This window comes from Bufo gargarizans, chromosome 5, assembly GCF_014858855.1.
Source record: "Bufo gargarizans isolate SCDJY-AF-19 chromosome 5, ASM1485885v1, whole genome shotgun sequence".
In the NCBI taxonomy this organism is placed as follows: Eukaryota; Metazoa; Chordata; class Amphibia; order Anura; family Bufonidae; genus Bufo; species Bufo gargarizans.
In genome coordinates, this window is record NC_058084.1 from 266,890,898 (window position 1) to 266,904,810 (window position 13,913).

At 49.3% G+C, this 13,913-nt stretch overlaps 1 protein-coding gene across 1 annotated transcript in view; it reads right to left on the reverse strand.

Moving 5' to 3' along the window:
• Positions 1-13,913, reverse strand: part of LOC122939411 (BTB/POZ domain-containing protein KCTD19-like) — a 70,670-nt gene that overhangs the window by 42,606 nt on the left and 14,151 nt on the right. The window contains exons 5-6 of the mRNA XM_044295480.1: positions 13,201-13,332; positions 8,591-8,813 (exon numbers count right to left, since the gene is read on the reverse strand). Coding sequence (XP_044151415.1) covers positions 8,591-8,813; positions 13,201-13,332 — 355 coding nt within the window. The remainder of the gene's footprint in view (positions 1-8,590; positions 8,814-13,200; positions 13,333-13,913) is intronic.

Genomic DNA, 13,913 nt, shown 5'->3' on the forward strand with positions numbered 1-13,913 from the left:
CATCGCAGTAGCTTATGCACATGCGCTGGCTAACGGATCAAACAGATACATTTACCTCTCTTGGCCCTCTGTGTCTGCAGTGACAGCTGCTCGCTCGGCTTTCCTTCTCTTCTCCTGCGGTAATGGACCGCCTCCTTTCTGCAGTCTTCGCGCAGTTAGCCGGCGCATGCGCATAAGCTACTGCAATGCCGTGCCAGCAATGGGCATCGCAGAGCGCATGCCCCGTCCAAGGAAGTCAGCGCGCAAGCGCGGGATCTCGCTGAGGGGGAGAGAAAACAGATGGGCGGGCAGCGCCATCTGTGTGGTGGCTGCAGCGCTATGGGAACTGTTAAAAAGGGGTAAATGTGCTGACAGACTCCCTTTAAAGGAATTACACTGTACATATTAAATTAATAGAACATGATAAGTGCCATGATGTTACACTGATAATCTATCAATATAACATACAATGAAAGGTACTGAAAATATACAGGTAACTCCATGTGAAATCTGGTCCATTACACTCTACTCATTTAATGGGACACTAGCATCATTTTTTTTTATCACATATTAACAGCCTGTATTTGAATATCCTATGTATTTTTGTTTGTGGATGGTTATCATTTTTTGAGCCTATACAAAATTGGCTGCAAAGAGTAAAGTGCATGTGCTAATATGCAACTAGCAATACCGATCAAAGTAGCACACTGCAATAATGTATTAAAAATAAATACCATCTTTTTTCAAACAACATTATGTAAAAATCTCATCAGAATCTCAAACTGCAAGGAATGGACACTAAATACTAATAGTACAAGTTACATGAATACAAAATAACCAGGTCCAACCAATAAATAAACTATAACTATAAATGTGACACACACGATACCCCAACATGTGTTAACTTATCTCCCTGAGGAAGCAACACAAAATACGTGTTAGAGTTCTCTGTGGGTGTCAGATTTGGGTCTGTATTATATCTATTTATTGGTTGGACCTGGTTATCTTTTATGCACGTAACTTGTACTATTAGTATTTTGTGTCCATCCCTATAAAAAAAATTTAAGTCACTCCATGTATTCTACTTCCCATCCTGGCTCTTTAATTTCCTCTTTCTCTGGACGTTTAGCACAGCAGACAGTCTCACTTAAAGGGGTTTTCTGGGAATTAAAAGGGTTTTCAGATATTTTTATACTCCGTATCTGATCGATGGGGGTCCGACACCGTGGACCCCGCCGATCAGCTTTTTGATAAAGCACCGGCGCTCCTGTGAGTGCCACGGTCTTCTCACAGCTCACCAAGCACAGCACCACAATATTGTATAGCGGCTGTGCTTGGTATCACACTCAGCCCCATTCACATCAATGGGGCAGAGTTGCAACTAGGCCACAAGTCTGATGAACGTGTTGTCACTGGCCTAAGAAAAGCTGTGAAAAAGCTGCAGCACTACTGCGAGTGTCGGTTACTTCTCAAACAGCTGATTGGCAGGGGTCCCGGGTGTTGGACCCCTATGACCTCATACTGATGACCTATTCTGAGAAAAATGAAAATACATAAATATTATTTTGTTAGAAATATATTCCCAAATACCTTTTATTAGTTATAATGGCTTGTTTTGTCTGGGGAAATAAAATGGCCGTTGTCCTATTAGTACACACAAAACCTGTCCTATTCACACAGCAAGTTACTTCAGAACACTGAGCTAAATAGCTGCCTCATCATCCTCCTCTCCTACTTGCCAGGGATAATGATCCTGAATACAGAGAAGATCTTCAGCTGAATCTCTGTAGGATGGGAGTTCATGAAGAGACATAAAGTACAGAGAGGACGGACAGGACAGAGACTGCATACAAGTGCTGCTGCTCACTATCCACATCTCCAACCTTCTCTCTGTCTTTCATGTCTCATGAATTGTGTGATTTTTTTTTTCTATTGAAGCGTTCACCGCACAGGAATTTTTTTAAACTATTTTAAAATTTCACATATTTTCGGACGTGGTGATACCTGAGTTTTTAAAACTGTTTATATATTTTATATGTAAAATTGGGTGATTTAAACTTAATATTTTAATGGGGGGTTTTTTAAACTTTTTTTTTAAATTTTATAATAACGTTTAACCCCCTTAGGGGTCTAGAACCTGGGATCTTTTGATTCTTTGTCCTATTCACCATAATAGAGATTCTATTAGGGTGAATAGGATTTTGACAAGCTCCCTGCTGAGCTGTGCTTTGTGCACAGCATATCAGGCAGCTTACCGTGGCAGGCCTGGGAACCTTTAGAAGCATCCAGACTACCATGGTAGCTGATCGGGGCACCGTAATTTCACTGCGGGGGCTCCAATTAGGAGTCAGAGGGAGACGCAAGGGGTAAATTACTGGGTTCGCCATTCTCAGTCATTGCGGCCAGGTGTCTGCTGTATTATACAGCCGCCAGCCGTAATAGATCTTGGACGAGGCAGGCTTCCGGGCACTGATCATGGTGCGAACCACATCCGTGGAAAACCCCCGTTGCTTCAAAACTGCGGTCTCAACAGCCAGGCCGTCAAACGTAGCGACCTGAAATGCTGGTGGAAGATCGGCCCTTGAGAGAGATCTTCTCTGAGAGGTAACGGCCACGTAGCGTCTCCCAGGAGCAGCACCAGATCGGCGTACCAAGACTGGCGAGGCCAATCTGAAGCGACCAAGATCGTGGGAATGCCTTCTGCCGCGATCTTCCGTAGAACCCGAGGCAGTAGGGGAATGGGAGTAAACACACACAAAAGGGAAAATTCTTGCCACGGAAGTAGGGCTGCAGCTAACGATTATTTGAATAATCGATTAGTTGCCGATTAATTTTTACGATTAATCGGGAAAAACGACAAAATTACAAAACAGAGAGGTTTATATGATCTTACTTGAAAAATTATGTTCAAAGGCCATATTAAAACAAATTGTGGACGACACTATTATGGGGGATCTGTGGACAACACTATTATGGGGGATCTGTGGACGGCGCAGTTATGGAGAGGGGGATCTGTGGACGGCGTAGTTATGGAGAGGGGGATCTGTGGACGGCGTAGTTATGGAGAGGGGGATCTGTGGGTGGCGCAGTTATGGAGAGGGGGATCTGTGGACAGCGTAGTTATGGAGAGGGGGATCTGTGGGTGGCGCAGTTATGGAGAGGGGGATCTGTGGGTGGCGCAGTTATGGAGAGGGGGATCTGTGGGTGGCGCTGTTATGGAGAGGGGGAACTGTGGATGGCGCTGTTATGGAAAGGGGGATCTGTGGGTGGCGCTGTTATGGAGAGGGGGATCTGTGGGTGGCGCAGTTATGGAGAGGGGGATCTGTGGGTGGCGCAGTTATGGAGAGGGGGATCTGTGGGTGGCGCTGTTATGGAGAGGGGGATATGTGCACAGATCCCTTTCCTCATAACAGTGCACAGATCCCCCTTCCCATAGCAGTGCCATACACAGACCCCTCTCCTCCCCATAGCAGTGCTATACACAGACCCCCCTCCCCATAGCAGTGCCATAGACAGATCCTCCCCCCTCCCCATAACAGCCCCAGCCCTGATGCTTATAAGTCGGACTAATCACTGCATCTTTATTTTACCTTTTTACAATGACGCTCCTGTAACAGCCAGGCAGAGCGGACGGCGGCGTAGCGTCACTCACTCACGTGACGCACCTGCTCCGCCCACCTCATGAATGAAGGAGGCGGAGCAGGCGTGTCACGTGAGTGAGTGACGTTACGCCGCCGTACGCTCTGCCTGGCTGTTACAGGAGCGTCATTGTAAAAAGGTAAAATAAAGATGCAGCGACCGCCCGCCCGCATAGCAATGAATCGGCGATTATTCGATAACTGGATTCGTCGACAACGAATTCAGTTATCGAATATAATCGATTACATGGATTAATTGTTGCAGCCCTACACGGAAGAACGAGAGCGTCGACGCCGTACGCCCACGGGTCCCTTGCCCTGGCCAGGAAGGTGGGAAGTTTGTAGTTAAACTTGGAGGCCATGAGGTCCACGTCCGGACGACCCCACGTCCGGACGGTCCGGACGACCCCGGCTGAGGAAGTCCGCCGTCCAGCTCTCCACCCCTGGAATATAAATCTCTGACAGGGCCGGAACGTGAGCTTCCGCCCGAAGGAGAAGGCGGGTAACCTCTCGCATTGCCGCGGCGCTGCGAGTGCCCCCCTGGTGGTTTATGTATGCCATGGCCATGGCATTGCCCGATTGGACACGGACAGGGCAACCTTTTAGCAGGGGAGTCCAGTGTCGGAGCGACAAGAAGATCGCCCTCAATTCCAGGACGTTGATCTGAAGCTTGGACTCCAATGGTGACCAAGTGCCCTGGACTCACCAGGGAGAAACCCCCCCCCCCCCCCCCCCAACCCTGCAGACTGGCGTCGGTGGTAACCACCTGCCATGTCATTGGGAGGAAGGATTTCCCCTGGAGAGGGGACCGCAACCACCAGCGGAGGGGGGCCCGAACTTGGGGAGTCAAAAGGAAGGGCCGGTCCAGACTCTCCGGTGACTTGTCCCAGGCAGAGAGGATCACCCTTTGAAAGGTGCGGGAATGAAACTGTGCTAACAGAATCGCCTCAAAGCAGGCAACCATTTGTCCCAACACCCGCATACTGGATCGGAAGGACGGCGGTGGAGAAGAAGATTGAGAACCGACCAGTGGAGGGACAGACGCTTGTCCATTGGAAGATGGACCTCCGCCGCCTTCGTATCCAGCAGCATCCCCAGAAAAATCAACCGTCTGGAGGGGTTCAGGGAAGACTTGGGAAGGTTGATAAGCCAACTAAACTGCGCCAGGGTCTCCAGAGTGAGGTCCACGCTGGCAGACGTCTGAGAAAAGGAGGGCGCCTTGATGAGGACGTCGACCAAATAAGGCAGCAGAAAAACACCCCTGGAGCGGAGCAAGGCCAGGACAGGGGCTAGAACCTTAGTGAACACCCGAAGAGCCGTCGCCAGGCCGAAGGGGAGGGCGACGAACTTATAGTCATCGTTTCCCACCGCAAAGCGAAGGAAATAGTGACACAGAGCGACCGGAACGTGGAGGTAGGCACCCTGAATGTCGATTGATGACATAAAATCCCCCTTCTCCAGGGAAGCCACCGCAGATCGGAGGGACTCCATCCGGAATCGCCGAAGGTGGAGAAAACGGTTTAACCGTTTTAGATCTAAGATTGGCTGCACCGAGCCCTCTTTTTTGGGGACCACAAAGAGGTTCGAGTAGAACCCTTTGAATCTGTCCGCCTGAGGCACGGGAGCAATAACTCCCTTGTCCAGTAGGGTGCGAATGGCTATGGAGAAGGCGGCCGCACACTCGGGATCTTGCGGAGGACGGGACTGAAAGAAGTGATCCGGAAGGAGTGACGCAAACTATTTTGTATCTGGAGGACACAATTTTGAGTGCCCAGACGTCAGACGTGAGCCCGCCAGATGTCCCTGAAAAGGAGGAGACGGCCCCCCACCCGTGTGCCCCAAAAAAGGGCTTCTTAGGCCTATCTTGGGAGGGATCGGAGGACGGACCGGCTGCGGGTCGAGGCCCGGAGGACCGAAAACGAGATGAACCAGAACGGCCTCGAGTGGCGCCCTTGGTTCTGGGGAAGATGGGTGCTCTTTCTACCCGTGGCTCCTGAAATAATCTCGTCTAAACGGGTCCCGAATAAACGGGAGCCCGTGAATTGCAGCCCAGCAAGGGAGCGCTTGGAGGCAGCATCCGCCGCCCAAACCTTCAGCCAAAGTTCCTTCCTGACGGAAACGGCTAGGGCAGAAGAGCGGGCAATGAGGGCACCCGCATCTAGAGAAGCCTCGCAAATGAATTTCCTGCCGGAACCATCAGTTGGGCTAGGGATCGGAGGTCCTGAATGGGAATGTCCGAACCCAATTCCTGTTCAAGCTGCGAGCCCCATTCAGAGACCGCTTTCCCCGCCCAGGCGGAGGGAAAGACTGGTCTGAGAGCTGACCCGGAGGCAGCAAAGATGGCTTTAGAGAGGGACTCAATACGATGGTCCTCGGTGGACTTAAGTGAGGAGCTGTCTGCCACAGGAATGGCCGTGCTCTTAGATAAGCGGGCCACGGGAGGGTCAACTTTAGGTGGGGACACTCACGTGGCAACACAATCCGCTGTAAATAGATAACATATGTCCAGCTTCTTCGGAGCGGTAAAGCAGGCGTCAGGGCGAGCCCAAGCCTTAGAGACCACCGAATAGAAGTTGGCGTGCAGAGTAAAAACCTTGGATGCCTGTTTGGGGCGGAAAAAGGACACGCCGGCCTGGTCAGTGCTGGGAGGGTCGTCGTGTATCTTAAAGGTGTCACAAATGTTAGCGATGAGATGACCCACTGCAGAGGCTAGCTTAGACGACAGTGCCGAGTCCATGTCCCAATCCGAATCCGCCAATTCTCCCTCAGAAGGCAAATCCTGTGAGGAGGAGGGGCCCGACTGAGTCCGCACGTGTTGCGGAGAGAGAGACGCATCTGAGAAGGATGCACACTATGCCCTGGAGGCTTCACTGGGAGCGAGGCAACTAGAGAGAGCGTCAGAAGCAGTAGACCCAGAGGGTGCGACAGGGGGTGTTGCAGCCTGCGGGATAGGTGGTTTGTCTACAAGGCGGCCTCCTATGTGGGTGAGGCTTTCCACGGCCTGGGATAGGGACCTAGCCCAGTCAGGTGGACCAGAGGGAACCGGGGGCGGCACGGCGGTTGGCGGACCCTGCATTGGGGCCTGGCATGCAGAGCAATGCGGATCAGATTGCCCCCGTGGAAAAGGTTCTCTACAGGCGGTACAGGCATGGTACCAGGGCTTAGGGGCCCCTGTGGCATCCGACATGTTGGTGATGCCGGTAAAATAACCCAGGAAGAGAGGCCTATACCTAGGCTAAGGCCGCTGGCGCTAGAAGGGGGTTAACAGTCCTACCAGGAGAGCCTCAGGAAGCAGGAGCAACAGCAGCAGCCATAGTAGCAGGAGTGCAGATCCGACGCTGGAGGCCAACAGAGGTGAAGGAGGCAGCAGTGGTGGCTAGCAGACTCCTTGTGCTAAGACTGAGGTGGTTGGCAGAGAGGCGGAAAGAGAGCGAAGTGCGGGAAGATAAGCCCCGCCCCCCCCGCTGGAAGTTGCAGCGCACGGACCAAGTTAACACTTGATGTGCCGCGCTGGCGCCCCCCATCCCACCCAGTCTATGAACACGCGCTGGACCTGCTGCTGATATATATGAGGTCCGCCGCCCATGAGCCCACCAGGAAAGCTGACAGCCTGCCGGCATAACGGCGGAGCAGAGAGGACGTGCGCTCGGCCGGACGGAGGTATGCAAATGCATGAAAGGACCACAGACGCGGTCCTGGATGCCAGTACAGGAAGTAGAAGCGCTGCGGAGAGCCGCAGTGCCGGTGATCCTCAAGGACCTGATAGTACAGCGCCGATAGAAGCAGGCCACCATTTCAGGTTAGAGCAAGAGTGGGGGAGCGTAGTAGACACTGTGCCACCAATGAAAATAATACAATAGAGGGAGGGAGGGGGGGCCGGACACTGTGCCACCAATGAAAATAATACTATAGAGGGAGGGAGGGGGGTCCGGGGGGGATCTGCCCCCTGCTGCCTGGCAGCCCCTGATCTCTTATAGCGGGCTATGATATGCACAACCCCTCAGGTGCGGCACCTGAGGGGTTAATTGTGCTGATCACAGCCCCCTGTAAGAGATCAGGTGCTGCCAGGCAGCAGGGGGCAGTCATGTACACAGTTCGTAGTATATTCTAACTAGAAGCGTCCCCATCACTATGGGAACGCCTGTGTTAGAATATACTGTCGGATCTGAGTTTTCATCTTCGGATCCGTCTGTATGAAAGTAACCTACAACCACGGATCACGGACGCGGATGCCAATCTTGTGTGCATCCGTGTTCTTTCACAGACCCATTGACTTGAATGGGTCCGTGAACCGTTGTCCGTCAAAAAAAGTCAATGGGTCCGCAGAAAATCACGGAAAACGGAACAACGGCCACGGATGCACACAACGGTCGTGTGCATGAGGCCTTACATGACTATATCTGTGGTTAGTATTTATATATTTAGATGTTCATAAATATTTACTTAGGCAGATAATATTGTAATGGAGTTTTTCTGAGGGTTTGATATTTATGGCCGATTATTAGGATAGGACCATCAATATAAGGGTCCATTCACACGTCCGCAGTGTTTTGCAGATCCGCAAATTTCGGATCCATAAAAAACACGGACAAGAATAGTACATGTTCTATTTTTATGCAGAGCCGCAAACCTGAAGTTCGGGGCCGCGGACGGGAAATGCGGATGCAGACAGCACACTGTGTGCTGTCCGCATCTTTTCCGTCCCTATTGAAAATTAATGGGTCTGCACCTGCGGAACGGATCCAGACCCAAAGTGCGAACATCTGACAGACTGAAGGGGCTACAGTGCTCTGGTGAATGCCACATCCTTCTCTGTTGTTTACCAGACACAGCTTTGCACATTTAGTGGTGACTGTGCTGCAATACCAAGTGCAGCTTCTACTACATGTGCTACTAAATGTCTACTATATTGATAGGCCATCAATATCAAAGTCTCAGAAAAGATATGCATACATTGGATTTGTAGGACATACTTTACGTGTAGAAAGAGGGTCCCGGTGCCGGTGATATACAGCTTGTTGCCATCTACACTGCTCTCTATGCTCAGCTGGCCTAGAGTAGAGTCTGGGTATTTAGCCAATAACTCCAGTGCCAGGATGTAGAAAGGCTTTGTTGCTTTTTTACGTTTTCCTTTGCTGCCAGCTGAACCGGTACTGGAGAACAGGGCTGTATCTGGATTACTACCATGTACATATCCTAGAAGCAAATAATTACCGAGATTGGTAATGTTTCTATCATAACCCACAGCAGTTTATTCAGTATTCTATTGTGGAGATTACTATAAAAACATGGCATCCAAAAGGGTTGTGCAGAGATTTATATTGATAATGTATCCTAAGGATAGGTCATCAATATCAAATCAGCTGGAGTCTGACACCAGGCACCCTTGACGATCTGCTCCATATGATTGCATGGAGCCATGCCTCCTTGTCAATCAAGTGAACAGCAAGGGTGCCAGGTGTCAGACCCCCGCTGATCAGATATTGATGACCTATCCTGATGATAGAGGAAAAAAAGAGACAATGCAGCAGCACCCTGCAAATCAGATAAAGTACAATAATGCCAAAAAATATAGTGCTAATGCTATACTTATTTATAAAGTGAGATGCTTGGCCAATGCATTTTGTAGAAAACCATCTGAGCCCGTCTGCCGTACGTCAAGGCGATCTCTGTTAGGCGGGTCCTAACACTAAATACTACCTGTTATGCGCCATAATGGCCGCCATAAAGTTCAGGGAGTGTTGGATCCACATGCATGCTGGATGCACTCTGCTTTTTACCATTTTTGGTGCCATAATGGCCTCCATTACAAAGGAAGCAGGTACCATGTCTCTTTTTTTCCTCTAGGTCTTTGCCATGGCGGCGTGCACCTGCGCACTGGGAGGTGCTGACTAACCCACTTTTTTTTGCAGATTTACAATGCTGGAGATGTGGCACTCCAGCGAGTCGTGCACTCCTGATTAGCCTGTCTGCCCTATAGGTTGATTTTAATTAGTTTCAGTATAAGACCTCATGCACACGACAGTATTTTTTCATGCTCCGCAAAACGGGGTTCCGTTGTTCTGTGATCTGTGTCCGTTTTTTCTTCCGTGTGTCTTCCGTGATTTTTGTAGGATCACCAGACATGAAGGAAAGTTAAAAAAAATATGTCGTTTTGGTGTCCGTCTGGCCGTGCGGAGCCAAACGGATCCGTCCTGACTTACAATGCAAGTCAATGGGGACGGATCCGTTTGACGTTGACACAATATGGTGCAATTGCAAACTGATCCGTCCCCCATTGACTTTCAAAGTAAAGTCAGGAGTCCCTATCGGAGTTTTCTCCAATCCGATGGTGTATTTTAACTTGAAGCGTCCCCATCACCATGGGAACGCCTCTATGTTAGAATATACCATCGGATTTGAGTTACATCCGTGAAAACTCAGATCCGACAGTATATTCTAACACAGAGGCGTTCCCATGGTGATGGGGACGCTTCAAGTTAGAATATACTAAAAACTGTGGACATGACTGCCCCCTGGCAGCATCCGATCTCTTACAGGGGGCTGTGATCCGCACAATTAACCCCTCAGGTGCCGCACCCCCCTCCCTTCCCTGTATTAAATTCATTGGTGGCCAGTGCGGGCCCCCCCTCCCCTGTATTAAATTCATTGGTGGCCAGTGCGCCCCCCCCCCCCCCCCCCGGTCCACCCTCCCTCGTATTAAATTCATTGGTGGCCAGTGCGGCCTCCCCTCTCCCCCCTCCCATCATTGGTGGCAGTGGAGAGTTCCGATCGGAGTCCCAGTTTAATCGCTGGGGCTCCGATCGGTAACCATGGCAACCAGGACGCTACTGCAGTTCTGGCTGCCATGGTTACTTAGCAATTTTAGAAGCATTATACTTACCTGCGCTGTCTGTGACCGGCCGGGCACTCCTCCTACTGGTAAGTGAAAGGTCTGTGTGGCGCATTGCTTATAGCACAGACCTGATTGGGGGGGGGGGGGGGAATATAAATTAGGGGGGGGGGGGGGGGAGGCCGCACTGGCCACCAATGAACTTAATACAGGGGGGGCCGGGGCGCACTGGCCACCAATTAATTTAATACAGGGGAGGAAGGGAGGGGGCGCCGCACTGGCCACCAATGAATTAAAAACTGGGGAGGGAGGGGGGTCTTCCCCCTGCTGCCTGGCAGCACCTGATCTCTTACAGGGGGCTATGATACACACAATTAACCCCTCAGGTGTTAATTGTGCGGATCACAGCCCCCTGTAAGAGATCGGGTGGTGCCAGGCAGCAGGGGGCAGTCATGTACACAGTTCTTAGTATATTCTAACTTGAAGCGTCCCCATCACCACGAAGTGAAAACTCAGCTCTGAAAAAGCTGTATGCAGACGGATCTGTGGATCCGTGGATACGTTTGTGCTAAAGTAGCCTACGGACACGAATCACTGATGGCAATCTTGTGTGCCTCCGTGTTTTTTCACGGACCCAGGTCATATTTTTTTGACGAACAGGAAACACTGATCACGGACGCGGATGACGAACGGTGCATTTTCCGAGTTTTCAACGGACCCGTTGAAAGTCAATGGGTCCGCAGAAAATCACGGAAAATGGAACAACGGACACGGATGCACACAACGGTCGTGTGCATGAGGACTAAAGCTGTAGCCTGCTCTCACTACATTCATTGGAAGCTGTCTGGCACAAGGAAAGGTATAGAGTGGGCTCAGCATGCATGTTGGTACCTGCATCCTTTGTAATGGAGGCCATTATGGCACCAAAAATGGTAAAAAGCAGTGTGGATCCAGCATGCATGTGGATCCAACACTCCCTGAAATTTATGGCGGCCATTATGGAGCATAACAGGTAGTATTTAGTGTTAGGACCCGTCTAACAGAGATCGGCTTGACGTACGGCAGACAGGCTCAGATGGTTTTGTACAAAATGCATTGGCCAAGCATCTCACTTTATAAATAAGCGTAGCATTAGCACTATAATTTTTGGCATTATTGTACGTTATCTGATTTGCAGGGTGCTGCTGCATTGTCTCTTTTTTTCCTCTAGGTCTTTGCCATGGCGGCGTGCACCTGCGCACTGGGAGGTGCTGACTAACCCCCTTTTTTTGTAGCTATCCTGACGATAGGTCATCAATATAAATCACTGCACAATCCCTCTAAGGCCCCTTTCACACGGGCAAGTTTTCCGCGCGGGTGCAATGCATGAGGTGAACGCATTGCCCCCGCACAGAATCCGGACCCATTCATTTCTATGGGGCTGTGCACATGAGCGGTGATTTTCACGCATCACTTGTGCGTTGCATGAAAATTGCAGCAAGCTCTATTTTGTGCGTTTTTCATGCAACGCAGGCCCCATAGAAGTAAATAGGGCTGCGTGAAAATCGCAAGCATGCGCAAGCAAGTGCGGATGCGGTGAGATTTTCACGCACGGTTGCTAGGAGACGATCAGGATGGGGACCCAATCATTATTATTTTCCCTTATAACATTGTTATAAGGGAAAATAATAGCATTCTGAATACAGAATGCTAAGTAAAATAGGGCTGGAGAGGTTAAAAAAGAAAAATTGAACTCACCTTAATCCACTTGTTCGCGCAGCCGGCATCTCTTCTGTCTTCATCTGTGAGGAAAAGGACCTTTGATGACGTCACTGCGCTCATCACATGGTCCATCACATGATCGATTACCATGGTGATGGGTCATGTGATGAGCGCAGTGACATCATCAAAGGTCCTTTTCCTCACAGAAGAAGACAGAAGAGATGCCGGCTGCGTGAACAAGTGGATTAAGGGGAGTTAAATTATTTTTTTTTACCCCTCCAGCCCTATTTTACTTAGCATTCTGTATTTAGAATGCTATTATGTTCCCTTATAACCATGTTATAAGGGAAAATAATACAATCTACACAACCTTGAACCCAAACCTGAATTCTGTGAAGAAGTTCGGGTCTGGATACCACAGTCAGTTTTTTATCACGCAATTGGGTACCTACTTGCGCGGGTTTGCTGTAACGCATCCAGATCTTATCCGGACACACTCGTGTGAAAGAGGCCTAAGGCTGAGTTCACACGGGCGAGATTTCCGCGCGGGTGCAATGCAGTAGGTGAATGCATTGCACCTGCACTGAATCCTGACCCATTCATTTCAATGGGGCTGTGCACATGAGCATTTTTTTTCATGCATCACTTCTGCAATGCTTTAAAATCGCAGCATGTTCTATATTCTGCGTTTTTCACGCAGCCCTGGCTCCATAGAAGTGAATGGGGCTGCGTTAATAACGCATTGCATCTGCAAGCAAGTGCGGATGCAATGCGTTTTTCACTGATGGTTGCTAGGAGATGTTGTTTGTAAACCTTCAGTTTTTTATCACGCGCGTGAAAAAAGCATCAAAACGCATTGCACCCGCGCGGAAAAAACTGAACAACTAAACGCAATTGCAGCCAAAACTGACTGAACTTGCTTGCAAAATGGTGCGAGTTTAACTGAACGCACCCTGAACGCATCCGGAACAAATCTGTCACGCTCGTGTGAACTCAGCCTTAGTCATAAAATCACGAACAAAAAAACAAGAAAAATATAAAGTGTCTTACCGAAAGTTTTCTTTTCAGTGCAGAGTGCCTGAAGGAGTCCAGGTATTTCGAGGGATTTGATTTCAGCTTCCAAAACATCAAACTTTGAAAACTTCTCTGGCAAGAAAAACTTTCCAGTGTGTAAGAAATTTCCTGTAGGATAAACATGCTGTTTATTCTACAGGAAATTTCTTACACATATCTACAGAAAATGCACCAATTCCTCTATATTTTTTACCAAGGGTGATGAAGTGAGGCCATTCCAAATGACTCACCACTAGTGTTGAGCGAACTTGTGTTTTCAAGTTCGGCGTACAAAGTTCGGGTTATCTAAGAATTCCGTTATGGATTCCGTTACCACGAACCATAAGTTATGGCTACTCAGCTCCTCATGCTCTATAACATGCTGCATGCAGTTCAGATACCATTTTCAATGTGAAGGGTTTCCTTTAAGAACATGGCTACGGTGGTCAGATTGTGCAGCAATTCTATGGCTAAATCTGCGATTAAATCTTGGCAAAATCTGCATGTGCTACATGAGGATTTTCCATGGCTGTGAATCTGTAACAAATTCCACCCTATGGAATGCAAAGGGAGAAATTTTTTATAAAAATTTGCAGTATTAATTGACATGATGTGGATTTAAAGTACTCACCACAGGTGAATTTCAGCTCCTTATTTTTCTGCAGTATGTGTGACTGACATTTCTGGGACCATGATATACTACAGATTTT